Source organism: Ictidomys tridecemlineatus, chromosome 4 (genome assembly GCF_052094955.1).
Source record: "Ictidomys tridecemlineatus isolate mIctTri1 chromosome 4, mIctTri1.hap1, whole genome shotgun sequence".
In the NCBI taxonomy this organism is placed as follows: Eukaryota; Metazoa; Chordata; class Mammalia; order Rodentia; family Sciuridae; genus Ictidomys; species Ictidomys tridecemlineatus.
This window is the reverse complement of record NC_135480.1, coordinates 32,546,923-32,564,682: the sequence shown is the minus strand read 5'-3', so window position 1 is coordinate 32,564,682 and position 17,760 is coordinate 32,546,923. Positions and strand designations below refer to the sequence as shown.

Below are 17,760 nucleotides of genomic sequence, written 5' to 3'. Positions count from 1 at the left end.
ACATACAAATGCCCATTTACAAATAATACACCAAAATGAATAAAAGTTTGGATACCAAAATGAAGATTTGTTCCAACTGATATTGTGCCTTCCATATGCAAAGGTCCTTGTTTCAAGTCCATTCCCCAGAAGTCCAAAACAGGACACAGTTGCAGAATGAAGTGCTTCTAACAGACAGCTTTCTTTCTTTCCTGAACGTTCGACTGTTGTGTCCACATAGTCAGTGACTGAATTAACACAATTTCCTTTTTTTTTTTTTTTTACTGTAATCTTGGCCAATATTGAGACATATCAGGTTCACTTCCAGGAACTTGAACTGGAACTGACACCCCAGGGGAAATGAGTCCTAGAAACGGATGAAAGAAATAGACATTGTGGCTATTCTCCAGACATAAGCATGCAGTATGAATTTACAGGGTATTTTAGATCTCTACGACTTTCTAACATTTTTTACTGTATTTAAAATTAAAAACATATTTGAACAAACAAAAGCCATGCCTTCACACATACTGCATCCTAGTCCCCCTAACCCAAAAGAAAAGAAAAAGATTCTACAGATACGTATGTATAGAACTTGACCTAGAAAAGCATCTTTGGAAGACTACTGTGGTACTTCCCAGTTGCAGTGGAAGGCACAGAGGAACTGGGAGATACAGAAGTGATCCAGAAAGCACCCAGAGTGCAGCTCAGTGGGCCCTCACCATAACACCTTTGGCTAAAACCTGTCCTCAGAAAGCTGAAACTCTCAGGCCTTGTCTTGGTACACAACTTCTGTTTTTCAGGAAAGACTACGTTTTTGTCTAGACAGTGTTAAGTTACTAACTAGCCTGACTCAATTTTCCTTTTGAGTCCACTTTCCCAGGAGACAAGGGTAGAGAAGAGTTGAACACGCCCTGACACAAGCCGGGAGGTTCTTTTTAGGTCACCTGTGACTGCAGCATGGGGAGATCAGTACAGGCCGCCGCTGCAGCCGGCAGAGGGCGGAGGCTGGCTCACCTGTTGAAGTGGTGCCCGAGGTGCCCATGGGCTGACTGTTCATGTGTGTCTGCATGTGAGGGGGTGTGTAGGTGTCATAACTCCGCCCGTTCACCGAAGGGCTGGTGGGCAGCATGCAGGAGTACGAGGAGGTCTGGCTGGGGACTGGGGGCTGAGAAGAGAAAGGCAAACCCATGGTTACTGAGAAACCCAGTCACATTCCCAGGCTCCCTCCTCCCCAGGAACTCTGCCAAGAAGTCTGGTCATTGAAAATGCCTTCATGTAAACTTCCATATGAGAGATCCAAGGTTGGTTTTCCACTGGCCACAGCCAGAATAAAGCACCTGTTCATCAAACTTCTAGAGCACCATAAATGCAGATACCTGTCCAGCCGAGCAGTTGGCATTACCCATACAGTGGTAGGACTTTATCCATGTTTGTCTTTTACCTCTGATGGCATCTTTAGAGAACCCACAGCATGAGGACTTCCATTAAAGCACGTCCTTTCTTCCTGCAAGTTTGTATCTATTGGGGAATTCTGTGAACCCCCAAATTCCACATCCCAAGCTTTGGGGCAGAGAGCAGAGGGAGAAACTCCCAGCAAAGTTTGTCATAGGGACGTTGGGAACCTTTCACAGCTAGACTCCTGGGATTCAATAGTCTTTGAAGAAGCAAATTCAGGATGACCTCAGGTTAAAGCGGTCAGAAGTGTCAGGTAAGTATAACACATCCCCATCCTAAAAATTAACTGTGACTTCCTAATGAATCCAAGAGCCTTGATTGAGTTGTATCCACAAAAGTGTGTTGCTACCCTCCCAAATGGTAGTATTGAGGAGCTAGCCCTTCCTCCTAAGAAATATGCAGAGTTGGAACAAGACCCCTCTTGAGCTTTGGGGGGCTATTCCAGGACAGCAAAGTTGGGATGAATTAATAGAAGCATTATGTCAGCAACAAGAGAGATGATAGAACTATTCTGCTCTGCAAACAGAAGAGCTGCTGAACATTCCATGCCACATTCTCAGAGAGGGTGACACATTAGAGAAATTTCAGAGGAAAATACCCGCCCTCTGCAAAATGGCTGAGGATTTTGGTCAATGAGATGAACATCTATTCATCTGACAGAACTAGACTGCCCCCCCCACACACACACACACACATACACACGCTCCAAAATTCAAAAAACATTCTTGTCTAAACAGTAAAATTATTGATAATTTCTATTTTCTTTATGCTTCATAAATGCATGATTTTTAAAAGTCAATGTTTGAAATAAATTGACCTCATGTTAGTCTGTATGAGGGAACAACTCTAATGTAATAGCACTGTCTATTTAAGAGTCTCTAATTGCTTTCTCATATACACATTTTGTTATCTTCACAGAAACCTGGATGTTGCTACAATATATAAAACCGAACCAGACACTCTGTGGCCTTATTAAAGTCAGATGATGACTGCTAACGTCAAGTTCAAAGAGGCAAACAGGCCTTGAGGGCCCTGCCAGAATTTCATCTTGCATTTGTTTCTAATTCCTACAATCACTTCCCTTAGGCAACCTGACTTCTGGAAAATTCCAAGGCAGTTAAAGCAACACCAACTAATGGGCTGTTAATCCCTTAATTTACATCAATTGCACTATGGCCAATAATATCCAGATGCAATAAAAATAAACATGTGAATAATTCCTCTGAAGTTGCTTATCTAGCTGCTCCTCTATTAGTCTGAAGACTGTCAGACATTTAGTTGTTGTTATTTGGATTTGAAATCCGGCAAAAGATGTTCAGTGGAGAATAAACAATCTGTATAACCCCAGAACTGTTTCCAGCAGGGGCTCTTGCTGGCCAATCTCACACCATCAGGCATCTCTAATTGTTGCACAAACAAGACCTCGGAAAGCCGCTGTAGAAGGCCCACCAGCAGACAGATCTGTTTTATTCCTCCCATCAAGAATCCATCCAGCAACAAAGGTCTAGTACATCTCACTTGCCTTATACAACTTGCATTAGAAAGATCTAACCTTGTAGAGGGCCTAGCAATATAGGGACTGGTAAATACTTGGGACAGAATCAACAACGGGAGTGGGTTATTATACCACATGAATTGCATCAAGCTTTCCAAGAAGCTAGGAGTGCCACAAACTTGACACAAAATTAACAGCCAAGACACACACCATCTTCAGCAAATGCTTCCTATTATTTTTTTATTTGTAAGATGTAGAAAGAAAACTAACTTTTCCACCATATGAAGTCTATCTCACTGTGTAAACGTGAATCCCATTTCTAATCCATTTTTTTCTTCCTAACTAGTTTATCACATATACCCTACATCATGTCCAAAATGCATATACACATTCCATGTTTATTAATATGAACACATTAGTATAAACCCAAATTTTATGAATATGAACCCCTTACTATTTCATAATTTGTCAGTATTATGCAGGTTTCACAGGCACCCAAACATGCCTCACTACCACCCAACATTATCAAGCTAACATGATGTTAAAAGGCAGATGAACTTGACTGAACAGGTCAGGCGTTTTGCTTGTGTTTTTTAAAGGCATGAATCAATCAATCAATCAATCAACTAAAAGAGATTGGATTGACTGTCTCAGACTTGACTGGTCAAGCTGATGACTGTCATGAGAAAGGCTCCCAAGGGTGCAGACAGCTGATGAGGTAGCAAGCCTTAACCCATTCCCAACCTCTGCTGGGCCCCTTCAAGAAAGCAGCCAGCCTCACTTACTTGCATAGGCAGGTTGTTTGCCATGGTGAAGCTGGGCATGGGTGGCAGAGCGCTGTACGTGTTGGTGAGGGCAGTGTCTGTTCGGCCCAACATAGAGCCAGATGTGAAGGAGGAAACTGCAGGGAGAGAGAAACGGCAGATCACCCTGGTGAGAGCCAGAGCCCACAGTAAACAGGATTAGACACATTTTTGGAGCATTAGTATTTCAAGTTACCAGGTGTGGTGGGTTGCGGAATTGGTTGGTAGACACTGGTGCTGAAACTACTGCTGATGGGAATATGACTAGGGGTGTTGCTGGCCTGTCTTCTCTGATTCCTCAGTTTTTCCTCTCTTCTCCATTTGGCCCGTCGATTAGAAAACCATACCTGGACATGGGATGGAGCAGGTTAGTCCAGTGCCTGCTCCCAGCGCAACCCCATGGTTGGCACCTCCACAACCACCCTTCCCCAACCCACATGGCAGCAGACTGCACCTGTTACTATTTACATAAATTAATGGCACTCTTTTGAAGCATCTTTGTCTCCAGAAAAAGTATATGGGATGAATCACAAACTATGAAACCACATAGTTGCTGGGTACCTGTATTCTTGCTTCAGGTAGATCTATTTTGGCTGCTAGTCTTTCCCGGGCAAACACATCTGGATAATGGGTTCTCTCAAACTCTGAAAGAGTAAGTTGATTTTATATGTTGGGCCAGAACTACACAAAACATGTGAACCAAGCCCGGGATCAAGCTGATTCCTGCCTCCCCACTCCTGTCACCTCTTTTGCCTATTTGTGTTGACTGGACTTGGAAGGACTTTCCCACCAGAACTAAGTTACATTTTCTCTGTAAAGATATTCAATGAAAAAAAAAAAAGAGAGAGATTCAATGACCCTTCTGTGTCCTGAAATAGCCAAGTTATCATTTTTCCTTTATAAGTCAGACTTTTAGTCTTTGGATTATTTGTAGATGAAAAGAAGAAAGAAAACACACACGTGCACACACACACACACACACTGAAAAGATGCCCAGAGGAAGAAAAAAAAAGACAGAAAGAAAAAAGAAACCTTTTCAGTCCTCTATGCAAAGGGCCCTGGCTAAATTTAGCTCTTTGTACTGAAGATGTGGCATTTACTTTGATTTACTGTTTCTCTACTTTGAAAAATCCCATCACCTTTCTCCAGGGCTTCAATCTGCTCTTGGGTAAAGGATGTTCTATTTCTTTGCAGCTTCCGCTTCAGCTGAAGTCGCATTTGAGCCTCATCTGAATCTTCTCCATTGGAACTGATGGAGTTGGTATTCTCTCCCCCTCCTTCCTGTTGCTGGCAGCCATCTGGAACAAAAAGAATAGGAAGATAAGAAAAATTTGGAGCTTCCAAAAGGGGTCTGCAGCATTGGTAGCAGGGTGGAGGACACAGCTACCTTCCAAAAGGGGCCCCGATATACAGTCAGAAACTCCAAGAGCAGTGTATTCTGACAGACCCCACAAAACATTTCCAAGCTAACTGTCAGGCTTCTTTTAATGAATTACCTGAACAACACTGATTACCTGACTACTATTTCCTTTCTCTCTGTTTTTACCAAGCTGAGACTAGACAATATACAAGCTAAATAGCAGTTCTTTGAATGATAAAATGAGTACTAAAGTTTCCAATCAAAATGATCTTTCATAAATAACCCTACTCCCCAAATGTCTCACCCAACTCCCTTTTCCTACAGAATGTATTTACCTATGGCTGTGTTGGGAAAATAGAAGAGTGATGTTCAAGATTTCAGCTGATCTATAATCAGTAATTCCTATCTAATCAATTAGATGTTGATAGGTTTGTAGAAAATGCTATTAAGAAACCAAACCAAGCTTGTAATCTTTTTAAAAAAATATTTATCTAGTTTTTATTTGAATTCTGCACAGTCAATTTCATTTTAAAGGTTGTGAATTTAGAAGTGCTTGCATTGTTCTGCAGTTTTATTCAACTATTGTATGAGTGCGCTTCGCCTTGACACCTATTACGAGCACAGCTGTAATTATATCATCACCAAGAACAGGCTATAATTGCTGAAAATGGAATTTTATATTTAGATAAAAGGACTGTCCATTCTTTGTAATGTGTTGCACCAGAGAAAAGTAAGATTTCTTTTAAATTTTTAACGTGTAATTTTAAAAAAGAAATAGTAGCGAGTTCACTAACTAGCTAAATATGCTATGCTGCAGCTGAAACCTTGGCATATCATTTAAGTGGTACATTTTTAATTAGGGCATTTCCACCACTTTTAATGTAATTTCTATCATTAAACAGGGGAAAGTTTTATTGTTTTCCCTTGCTGCTTGGATGGTGAGATGTGCACTTGGGCTAGAAGTCTCTGCCTTGCACCTTGCCTGTGAGGTCACATCCTGTGTGAAGGGAGGGACTCAGGCCCTGGTTGGGCCTCTGGGGCCATTGTAGGCTAGGTCCTCGATCTTGATTCCTGAGGACCCTGAGGGATACTAAGAGGGGCTGCCAGCTCCTGATCCTAGAAACTTGGCCAGTTGCAGGGGTGGGCGGGGTGGGAGGCCTTGGTGGGAATCGACTTGGCCAGGAATATCATTTATAACCTGGAGACAATAGGCAGTGCCTTCAAAGAGTTCAGGGAATTGTGACAGGATCTAGTGGGATCTTTTCAGGAACTTTGAAATGTTTTAAAACCCCAACTTTCTCCCCCATTTAAACAGGCGGATTCATCGGCACTGGCCACCATATGGGCCCTTGGAGATCTATTGAGATGACCACCAACACTTGAATAGCGAGGGGCTGCTTTTCAGCGCCACACAATGCCCCGTGAGTAAGGGAAACTATTAAACTCCTGGGGCAGGAGCGTTGGCAAACTTTCGTGGGCAGAATTTTGAGGCCACAATGAGCACGGACAACAAAAGGATTCTCTTGAGGCGTGCAGCGGGCCACATTGTGTTACAAGAAGCCCAGTCAACAGACTTTTCAGCGAAGTGTGTTAACCCCTCTGCTCTGGTATCATTAATCACTGTCCGAAGAACGGGCGCCTCGGTGCTATTTAGGGCGCTTGGCTGGGGGGATGGAGGGTGGATGGGGGGCCAGGGCAGGGAATGGAGAGAGGCAGGGAGGGTGGCTGCGGACCACAGCCGGGTGGGGGGTGGCGGGAAGGCGGAGGAGGAAGACCAGAGGGCGGGGTGAGAGAGGGAACTGGAGGGTGGGGAGGAATAGAGGGAGATGGAGGGAGAAAGGGCTCCAAAGAAATGAGCCCAGAAAAGTATAAGAAGAAAGGTCAGAAAAGAATGCTGAGAGGGAAAACAGACAAGACAGGGAGAAAAGGAGGAAAAGGAAGATAATGGAGGGAGACTGTATTAGTAAACAATGCGAGGCTCTCGCGCCCAAGTGTCTGAGAGTTTTCTAAGCGCTTTTCAGGAGAAGTGAAGAGTGCCCCGCGCCCCGCCGCCATTATTTTTGGGTTCGCTGAACCAGGAAGACTAGAAACAGCCCTTTCTGACCAACTCGACAGGCCCATCGGTGGAGGCCCCACCCTAGTCCCTGTTCTAGCACATTAGATCTTGCCAATTAAACAAAGCTGCCAGGGTCTCCCTCAGAAGACCCCTGCAGATAGCGTGCTTCTGACATCCTACTGATTTTAAAGCATGGAACTTGATATTCACATTCATTCATTCTCATTCTCATTCATATTTCTCTCTCTCTCTCTTTCTCTCTCTCTCTCTCTCTCTCTCTCTCTCTCTCTCTCTCTCTCTCTCTCTCTCTCTCTCTCTCTCTCTCCTTCCGGGGCTCACACACTCTTACACTTGTAGGGCCCCTCTTTCGCTGATATGCGCCTACAGCCTGACCTCTAAGGGGAGAAGTCAACCGGGTTAGGGGAACTCGATTTTGAACCTTAAAAAGGAAAAAGAAAAAAAAAGTGGAATTAGAAGCCAGCCAGGGGAACGCCAGGCCTGCAAGATTCCTCCGTGAAGGCGCAGATGGAGCTTTTGCTACTTTAAAAGTAGCAACTCTTTTAGTCCAGCAGTGACCAAGTGGTCACTCAGATTGGGAGCCTTTTTTTTTTTTTTCATTTAGTGGATTTACTTTTACCCTTAAACCTTTTAACAAAATAAAGCTAGAAGTTGGATTTTGAATTTCCCACATGATAGACGTAAGTGGCGGACAATTAAGATATCTTCTTTAAAAGGAGCCCCCTCGGAGCCGCGCAAAGAAGGGGCCTTCAATGGGCGCCGTCCACCTTCCAGCCTAATCCGTGAGAAGGCGAGTGAAAGCGCCTCCCATTATCCCAGCCCCAGGACCATCTGACGCTGGGGATAGGATTTGTTTCCTGGAAGAAGGAGAGGGGGGTGGGAGACGCTGGGAAATAAAATCATTCCTTAGTTTCTTAGTGTCTTAATCAGTGAGGCGGAAAACAAGCAAGAAAAGATAGCAACCCGGTTGCGGCACCTTTTCAGCTCTGGAGCGCGGATCAAAACATTGTAGCATCTGTTGAAAGAGAGACTGACTAAATCCTATAGAGGGCTTGGGTATTGGGAAGGGGGGTGAGGGGAGGAGATAAGACACTGTCTCCGTGATCCCTAAAACCACCAAATCGCTGGAGAATTGGGTCTGGATAGAGTTGTATCTTGTTGTTGTCAGCCCACGTCGTCACGATTTTATTCACAGCCGCATGGCGTTGATCAGATGGAAACCATATTTGTCTCCCTCTGAGACCTAACCTCGCCTTATGCTTTTGGAGTAATGGACTCTTTTAAACCCAAGAACAGCTTCCCGGACTGGGAAAGGGGACCAGGGAAGGAGGGGGGGGCCTCTTAGCGCCAAAAGGCGGGAGGATTTCCCCGGGAATGTGAGCAGAAGCTCGCCACCCGTGCCCACGCCCCCCCCACCCACGACAGGGTTAAGCTCGGTTCCCACCACGCGTCCTCCCCACTGAGCGGGGACCACGGCAGGTAGCCTAGGAGAAAATGCATGAGTAGGTTGGTTTTTGGGGTGTGTGGTTTTTTTTTTTTTTAGAAGTGGGTTGGGGTTGGCAGCTGACAACCCGGAATTCTCTAGCAACTAGATGCCTAAAAGTTACAGAACTCCTGAACTATGGCCACCTCCAATCCAAGCGTCGCTACCAAGCCCTGGTAGTTAGGTTCTCACTTCCTGCCCTACTACTGGGACAAAAATCTGCCTAATCAGGCGCCACCTCTAATGGAAGCTGCTGCCCTTGGCTTCTGTCTGGGAGAGGGGCTCATTCCATGTGCCCCAAGTAAACACGATCCCTCATGCTAGGCCAGAGTGAAGGTTTGAGGCTCTGCCCTTCCAGGCCTGGGCCCCTGGGCCCTGCGCCCTCCCAAGACATCTTGGACCAACTGTGCCAGAATCTAGGCGAGGGAGGGGCCAAAAGGACTTCAGTTTACTGGGGAGAGAGGGGTGGACCGTAGGGAGAGCTAAGAGCATTGCTTGGGTGTGTCCAGTGTGTGCACGTGGGAATCCTACAGTTCCAAAGGTCAGGCAGGGGTGGGGTTGTCTACACTCAGCCAGGTCACTGGCTAGTCTCACTGGAGGCAGGAGGGGGCCTGGACCAGCGTGCGTGCTGCACTCCCGGAGACCATGGGTTCGAGGCCCATGCGGGAGGGGTCCCCCAAGGGAGCCAGGCTCCGCGCGTCAGGAGGCCTCGAGCGGCCAAGCGACCGCTCTGGGAAACAAGAAGCGAGCGCTTTGCTCCCTATCTTCCCAGTGTCCGTCCTATATTGTTTTCTGCTCTTAAAACTGACATGTCTAATTGGCAATTGGTGCCGAATCGTGTCCAGAGGTCTCTTGTGGAACATTTCTACAGCTGTCTCCTTCAACTAGACGCTTATTCATGTCGCCTTAATGAGAAACAAAACGTTCTCTAATGAGCAATTACAGAGCGACAGGATTGTTCCCATAACAAATTCTTGCGAGTGACAGAAGCATCCTTTGTACCAGATATTTCGCATACTGTTACCGATTTTCCCTTCCCTAGCCCGGCTCGGGAGAGACACAGGGCACCCGAAGCTCGTCCGAGAGTGCACGGACGCGCCCGGCAGCCCAGTCTCGGTCCCTGCGCGACCGACCGCCCCTGGCCCTGAGCCCCCAGGCTCCGTTGTGCTCCCGGGAGTGAGACGCCACGTCCCATTATCCTGCATATTATCTCCTTGTCACAAGGACAACAAATACCGATTAATCTTCGGAGTAAACTGTTTCCTAGTCTTGACCAAACTACCTCGGTGTGTGGGGGGGAAGAGGAAAGCCAGCCGACCCCCTTTCCCACCCGCCCCTCTTCCTTCATCGGTTCTCACAGATCCTGGGACGTTCCAGCTCCCACCTCTCCTCCCATTCCAGGAGGCACTCGGGGAACCCTGAAGTCTTCTCACCCCACCACTTGTAAACAATCGCCACCCACAGAGTGAGAACTGGGGGCCCAAATGGGTGAAGAGGGGAAGAGCAAGAAGGGTGGCTTGTTTTAACTGGGAGACCACCATTGCCTATGCCTGTCCTCTGTTCCTCGAGGGGGCCCAGCATCTCCCGGCTCACCTTATTATATGCACCTTACTCATAGTCACATAATTTGTCAATTGCAGTAAAAAAAACAAAATGATACAACTATTTACCTCACAGTCAGTCAGTGTGTTAACTTGTCACACTTTTACAGCAAGGGGGCTTCCTGTGCATTTTAATGTCAAATTTGAATAGGACACAGTACCTTGAGCTTACACGCACACACATACTCCTACCCACAAGGACACCCGCGAGTGCTTGCACATACACACACGCACCAACTTCATACTACTCTTGACATACATAACCTCATATTCTCAGGCCAACAAGATGGTTCAACAAACACCACCTACATACAATGCAATTTGATATGTCCCAGACCTTGGAATCCAGTCTCCCACTGCATTCCTCAAACACAGAAGCCCAGAGGAGGAAAAGGTTGGGGGAGAAGAGGATGGGCAAGAAGGGGTTGCACTTGTGGAGTTTGGAGAATGGCTACTTGGGTTTTACCTTGCGTAGGTTGCCCTGGCACCGAAGTCCCAGGATACCAACCCGGGCGGGTGCCCCAGCTTCCGGTCTGCCCATTCAACATCCTTAGTTTATCATACATGCCGTCTGCGCCCATCTGTTGCTTTTCGCTAGCCAGGTTGCGAAGAACTCTGTTTATTGATGATACCTGCAAATCAAAGCAAAATCAAACCAAATTGTAGGGTCTCTTGAAGACACAGACACCCTGTCTTAAGTACCATCTGTCTCCCACAGTTTTAAAGAATAACCCTCAACACATTAAAAAGCTCCCAGCCTCTCTACCATAGTGAGCGAATTTACACCTATATCTGGGAAAGATGAATAGCCATCATTTTGGTTATGGAAATTGAGTTTGGTTGAGAGTTGGGGGACTTAGGGGGTAGAAGCCTTCACCTTAGCCAGGTGTCTCTGATATCCTAATTCATACAATTACTTTGTTTTGTTTAAAGACTTCCCAGTGAAAGGTTTAGACTTGGTTGGAGATTTCTTTTATTTTATTGGTTTTATATTGGAGCAGAAATGGATGTATATAACATCTGAAAGAGGGTTCAAGCAGGTGTGTTTGGAGGAAATTAGAATCTGTTTTTTGTTTTCCTTGTTGATTCAAGTGCCCTTCCCCAGCGCCTCTACCCTAGGGTTTACAGCATGCAAATGAAGTGAACAACTCCTCACACTTGACTCCTATTTTCCAGACAGTCAAAAAAAAAAAAAAAAAAAACTCAGAGCACTCCACTTAATATCCCCAGGTACAGAGGAGATGTGTGTAAATCAGGGAAGAGACATTGAAAGAGAGACACTGGGAGGGAAGGGAGTGAGAAAAAGTTAAGATCGAGATGCCAAAGAGGAGAGTGTGGAGCTTAGGGCAGGTAAGATAAATGTTCTCATTGAACTTACACTTGGTATGTTATCGTTGGTACAGACCCCCTCGGACAATAATCTGTCTCGGATTTCCCAAGCAAAGATGGACGGGCACTCCCGCTTATACTGGGCTATTTTGCTTACAACTTCTGGAGTCGCTACTCTCGGTTTACTACCACCGATTGCCCTGGGTCTGATGGAGCCAGTCTCGTAATACCTGCCCAGAATTTTACTCACACATCCGTTGGATACCTGCATAGGGGAAGTGGACAGAAAACCACATTATTAATAATTTCAAGACAAAAATAAAATTGTTTAAGTATGCATTAAACAATGACAAGCTTACGTTTTGATTGTCCAGCACTTGGACTTTTGCATCTGCATGGGTCTATAACACAAAAATATACCTTCAATGGTACGAGAACTTACTGTAGAGAGCTTTTTTTTTTCTTAAAATTACATTTGTAGCCCTAAAAACTACAAATATGATGATACTTGCAAACATTTTGAACTCATTTTTAATTTTAAAAAAACTGTTTTCCTAAACACTGCCTGAAGATGCATCAAAACGGAAGTCAATTTGCTTTTTTTGTGTGTTTTCTGATCTTGCTTTAAAAGTGGTTTTTAATATTTTAAAGAGCAAAAGGGAAAATGAGCAGAATTTTTACTTTTTTTTTTCCTTGAAAATTTGCTCAACTGAGCAAATGTGAATTAAGGAGGGGTAAATGGCATTTGTCATTTAAATCTATATATTCTTCATAAATATGAAGAATGCAATCAAATATCTTAAAGCCCCAGGTAAGCATGGGATGGGGAGAGGGGGATGAAATTATGCCAGTTTATGTAACTCAGCTCATTACAGTTCATAAACTGTTACCACAATAAATGTCCTCACCAAATGATAAGAGGTTTTTTAAAAAATTTCACACGCAATTTTTTTTCTTAAGCAGATGGATTAACTTATGTAACTGACTCAGGTTGAAAGAGATAGGGAAGGATGGTGGAAGGAGAGGGAAAAGAGGGAAGGTAGGGGAGTGGGGTGGGGACTGGGGTGGGTGAGGGTGGGGTTCCATAATTAGCAGTGTTTACAGTAAGAAATGAAGAAAGGGCGCTGAGAGTGGAGGGCCGCGGGGGCGGCTAGTGGGGCGGCGCCGGGAGGATCACCTGCAGAATTCGGGAAATGTCGCACGGCCGGGCCCCGCTGTGAGCTAGCTCTACGATCTTCTGCCGGGTGGAGTCCGGCAGTGGCCGCCCGTTGACAAAGACACCACCGAGCTGATTCACTCCGCTGTGACCTGAAGAAAGGGAGAGGAGTGGAGAGGAAAAGAAAGGAGAGGAGAGAAAAGAGGAGACGAGGAGGAAAGGCAGGAAGGAGAAGAAAAGGGAGTGGGGAGAGGAAGAGAGAAGAAGGAGGAAAGAGGAAGGAAGAAGGGAAGGAAGGAGAGAAGGAGGAAGGGAGGAAGGAAGGAAGGAAGGAAGGAAGGAAGGAAGGAAGGAAGGAAGGAAGGAAGGAAGGAAGGAAGGAAGGAAGGAAGGAAAGTAGAAAAAGAAGACGACAACCACAATGCATCCTCAGTTCCCTGCCAAACCATGCCAATCTCAGATGTCAGGTCCTTGATATTCATCAAAGAAACCACCAACAACAGGACCACCAGCCATGCAGGACAGTAGGCAGGCCAGTCCAAAACACAATCTATTCCTTCCCACGGGATTGCTGAAGGACCAGACACATATCAACGGACAAGAACCACATGTACCCCACTACCGACCCCATCCCATCAACACTCCCAGCCCACTGCCCCACTTCATAAACACTTCAGCCAGCCTCTGAACCCACAAGGTGCAAACAGCTAGCCCTAAAAATCTCCTCCCAAAGACTCCCTCTGAGTGTCATCACAAACCGTGGATTCTACAGAGCCTAGACTGAACCTTCAAGGTCTCTGCAGTGTTGGAACAGGGATCCTTACAGCCCTGCAGCGCTCCCAGAAACGTTTGCGTCACGATCTAAACTCTGGCGAAGGCGCGGCACAGCACCGGGGTTTGTATTGTATTGTTTTGTTTTGTTTTAATAGATGGGAAAAGAGAGGAGTGGAGAAAAACCAGAGCGACAAATCTGTGGCTAGTGAACCCCAATCTAGGTCTCCACGCCTCCACAGCAGGCAAGAGGGTCAGAACCTCTGCTTGGCTCCAAGCAGAGTGGTCCACCTGCCGCAAGTGGGGCCGAGAGCCCGCAGTCTTCGCACCCGCTACTGCTCGCTTTCCTTCAGCTGCTGGACTCCGCCCTCCCCTCAGCCGAGAAAACATATTAGCAAAAAGATGAAAAACAGAAAAGAAAAAGACCACATCAGTGTCCCCCAACCTTCCTTTATCTTGTATCTCACAACCTCATCCCATTGTCTGATCTTAGAGAATGGGGCGAGGAAGAGAGCACCTTTTCTGTAGCCCTCTCCTCAGAAACCACAGACTCGCAAATAAAAGCCAAACCCCAATTTCCACTTCCTTAAAAATCTCCAACCTGCAGCCCCGACTCTAGAGTGCAGCCCTCCCAGGAGAAGATGTGGCTCCCTGCTCGGCTCTTCTCTTCTCTCTTCTCTCTTCTCCTTGGAGCCTCCTGATAAATTGACTCCAGGAGCCTGAGCTTCTTAGCAATAAATAAGCTCCAAATATAGAAGAGGGGGGAAAATATGATGAGCCTCTCTGACATTTGTCTTTAAAATAAAACTAGCTGCACGTCAAGTTTGAGCTTAATTTCTGGAAATAGGCGGAAGTCGCTCCGGATCATGCATGGAAGGCTAATTGAAAAGATCAGTCGGGGCGCTTGTGGCAGCCTTGTCACTTTGTGACAGTGCTCCGCTCCGGGAAATTGCATCGTCACGACAAACGGGACCGTGATAAAACGACCCTTTCCGTCCCTATTTGTAGATCACTCAGACGAGATTGAACTGCACTCATTTCCCCTTCGAGGGGAGCCGCGTTTTCAGGATAGCCCAAGGCTCGGGGCTGGGTGGGGGGGTGGTCACTGAGGGGGGGGTTGGAGCCTCAACTCTATGAGAAGTGACAGGCGTTTGGGAGATCTGGGTTCCGGCCGGGGCCAGCGCAGGCCGGGACATTGATGGGACACCGCTTCTCCAACAAGGCCTAGCCTGTGCTTCCGGTTTCCACTAAATTCCCTTTATTGCCTTCCTTTGCTTCCCAACTCCTGACTACCGCTCCAGCTGCTGAGGCCCACCTCTGGGCAAAAGGAGCCTTTATGTAAAAAGAAAGGCTGTCCCCTCTAGAGAAACCAGGACTTCCCCAACTTTCTGCCTAGCCAGGCAATTCCCAGTCTACGAATGCCAATGCAGTGTGAGTTCGCCTAATCTTAGACCTCCCTCCTTCTCCCCCACTGCAAAAATAATGTGCCTGCCACCTCCGCAGCCACGGATGGCGGGTGCCGGCCCAGGAGACTCCAGGGCCCGGGCGCCTCTGCCAGCATCGAAATGGCAGCGAGGAAGCGTAGCTCTAAATTCCCCTTCAGAGGTTAAGCCTCAATCATTGTGTCCCTTCCCTAGGGACCGCTGGCGCTCTCGCCCAGTGGCGATGATTATGCGCCTAGAATTCGACCGCGAAGCATCTAATAAGAAAACATATGGTGTCAATTTGGATGCTCCGCGCCTTGCGCACACCCGGGAACTAGCAGCACAAAGCCCTGCGGGCCGTCCTGCGACCCCGCGCCCCTCGGAGCCCGCCGGCCTGGCCGCAGCGGCAAAAGCTCACGGCTTTGCGCCCGGGCCCACCCTAGAGCTTGACGCTGGGGAATCTGAGCTCCAAGAGCAAATCTCCGCCACCTTTGTGCCCTTTGCTGAGCTTTGCGCCCAGCATCCCCTGCGGCACCAGGGGGCGACCAGCGCCTCCAGAAGAGATGGTTCAGGCACTGGGGAGCGTCTTAAGTCTTTGCGTTTAGAGAGGAGCAGGTTGCTAGAAGACCTAGGCCTCCCACACTCCCAGTACAGTTGTATCCTGAAGCCATGTACTGATCCTAACCTCAACTGGGCCTAGCTTCACTGGGCCTGGAGGCCGCTAGGTCCTAGCTCTAAGATAGCCCTGCTGCATACCAGCACCTACCGACTAAGCAGGAAGGTGGGTGGGGGCCCCAGGGGTCTGGCAAGGGAAAAAAGGCAGGCACAAAAGCAGGGGACTGAAAGGCACTTCGGGCCTGGGAAGATCAAGCCCCACGCAGTTGCCGCTACCAGGGCAGGATTTCTCCAGTTACTGGGAGTAGCCTCTACTCTCTTTGCAGACCCAGTCAACCCTGCTCTGGTGGGCACCCTGTAACAGCTCCATGGTGCGGTTTACCACCTCCACCCGGCTCAGGCCTGGGTGCTCGGCTCCCCTTCCCTTCTAGGCCCAGGCCGGGGTAGAGAAGGGAGGAGCTGCACTAAGAGTGACTAGGGGAGGGAAGCCCCCCACCCCGCCCTGTGGTGGAGACTTTCAGTCTTGGCTAAGCCTAAAGAGGCCTCCTTCTGGTCGCGCCACCGGGAGAAGCCTTCGCCCCGCCCTGTTCAGCCCAGCCCCTCTCTCAGGGGTCAGAGCCCGGGCAGGGGCGGGGAGGGGGGTGTGAGTTACAGGATTTGGGGGGGGGATGGGGTTTCTCTACCGCAGCTTCGAAAACTCGGGCAGGCTGTTCTGAAGAGCCCAGCCCCTACTCTTCCAGGATCTAGAACAGCAGAGTGAACAGCCTCCCCTCACGGGCTACCGGCGCAGGTCTCAGGCCTCTTCCCTCCGGCAGGCTGCCTGGCCAGCACTGGCGCCGCGAGCCTCTGCGCCCTCCCCTGACCCGCGGGTCCGCGCCTCCAGCCTGAAGTCCGCGAAGGACCTGAGGCACTTACTGTTCTGCATGCTGGCGCTGGCTGGGGGCCACGGGATCCCACGGGGCTCGAATATGGGGCTCTGTTAGCAAGAAAACAGGAGTTAATACTAGGCCGCTGCACCAGGTAGGCCTGAACTCCCACCGAGGAAGACCTGGGGCCAGTACAGGGGAATACTCTTAAGAAATTGATCCACTCCACCGCTTGGGGCGATCTTAGGGTCATTTAGCTTTGCCCTCCAGTACATGCAAGATCTATCCTTTGGGCTTCGAATAAACTACTCCAATATATCCTATCCGTTCATCCCAGATTCTTTAGTTCGCCCTCTAATCCGGAGAAACAGTGACCTGATTTTAATTTTTTTCTTCCATTTGAACTATATAGTGAAGAAGCATTCTGAAATAGTTTGACTCTAAGGTTTTGAAACCCAAAGCAGCATTGCAGAACTTGCCTGAAATCTGTGATGTCTGTCCACTCTTATAATGAAAGGCCTCACACATCTGCGCTCCCCTAGTTAAAGTCTTCCCCCTAAGACAAAACAGAGGGAGAGAAAGGCAGGTGAAACTGTGGCTCAAAAGCATAGGTAGATGGACTCTCTGAGCCCGGCTCTCAGGACAAAACAGTGCATCCAGGACTCAATCACTCTGCATTACGTCCATATTTCCAGTGGCTTCTCCCACAGAAATTCCTACACCTTGGGAAAGACTGCTCTGGCCTGGCTTGGGAAAATTGGAGAATCTAAAGAGTTGGGGTCCCACTTTTGAAAAAATATCAAGAACCAGGAAAAGGGGGAGGGGAAACTAGAGGAACAGTGGAGAAAAGAGTAGAGCTGGGGAAGAAAGGTGACTACTACCTGAAGTTTGAAGGTAAAAAAAAAAAAAAGTGGGAGACCTCCAAGAACTTCCTGGGGCCTGAGGCCACAGGTTGGAGTAGTTTGGAGGGCTGCAGGCAATAGGCCTTCCTTCTGTGAGGATTTTCACCACCTCAGCTGTCCCAAGACTCCCATAGCCAACTCTGGTTACCCCTTTATCCTTCAGTTTCCTCAACAGCTTGTTAGTCAGGGTCCCATTCTTCATCTATCTTGCAGTCCTCCTGGGACTTTGCAAGTGATAAGCCCAACTTTTTCTCCCAAACCTCACTTATTGTGATTAACTTCCCTTTTGGTGTTTAGATCTTCCCCCCTTTTACAGTACTGTGACACACGCTGTCTACCGCGCCTTACTGCTTTAAAAAGTACGAACAGGAGGGGGTGAGCGTGGTCGACAAAGCCTACAGACAGCGAACAATGGCTTCTATTCTCTGGCTCTCCCAAACCCAA

At 47.7% G+C, this 17,760-nt stretch overlaps 1 protein-coding gene across 5 annotated transcripts; it reads right to left on the bottom strand.

Moving 5' to 3' along the window:
* Window positions 1–231: 231 nt before the first annotated feature.
* Window positions 232–16,955, bottom strand: Pax6 (paired box 6). Of its 5 annotated transcripts, none has more exons than XM_078046292.1 (12): window positions 16,894–16,955; window positions 16,464–16,524; window positions 12,760–12,890; window positions 11,942–11,983; window positions 11,632–11,847; window positions 10,720–10,885; window positions 4,875–5,033; window positions 4,297–4,379; window positions 3,932–4,082; window positions 3,718–3,833; window positions 997–1,147; window positions 232–346 (listed from the first exon to the last, which is right to left on the bottom strand). In XM_078046292.1, exons 2-12 carry the CDS (start codon window positions 16,471–16,473, stop codon window positions 261–263), a joined length of 1,311 nt encoding a protein of 436 aa, XP_077902418.1. In that variant the 5' UTR covers window positions 16,474–16,524; window positions 16,894–16,955; the 3' UTR covers window positions 232–260. The 5 variants fall into 5 exon arrangements, with proteins under 5 accessions (XP_077902418.1, XP_077902419.1, XP_040140497.1 ...); XM_078046293.1 differs by having other exon boundaries at window positions 11,833–11,847; XM_040284563.2 differs by lacking the exon at window positions 11,942–11,983.
* Between the last annotated feature and the right edge of the window lie 805 nt (window positions 16,956–17,760).

What these genes read in the sequence shown, in the direction of transcription:
- Pax6 (XM_078046292.1), bottom strand. An exon ending in CCAACGATAACATACCAAGT is followed by an intron (nt 10,886 to 11,631) that starts GTAAGTTCAATG and finishes TTTGATTTGCAG; the next exon opens with GTATCATCAATAAACAGAGT. An exon ending in TCCGCAACCCACCACACCTG is followed by an intron (nt 3,834 to 3,931) that starts GTAACTTGAAAT and finishes CTCTCCCTGCAG; the next exon opens with TTTCCTCCTTCACATCTGGC.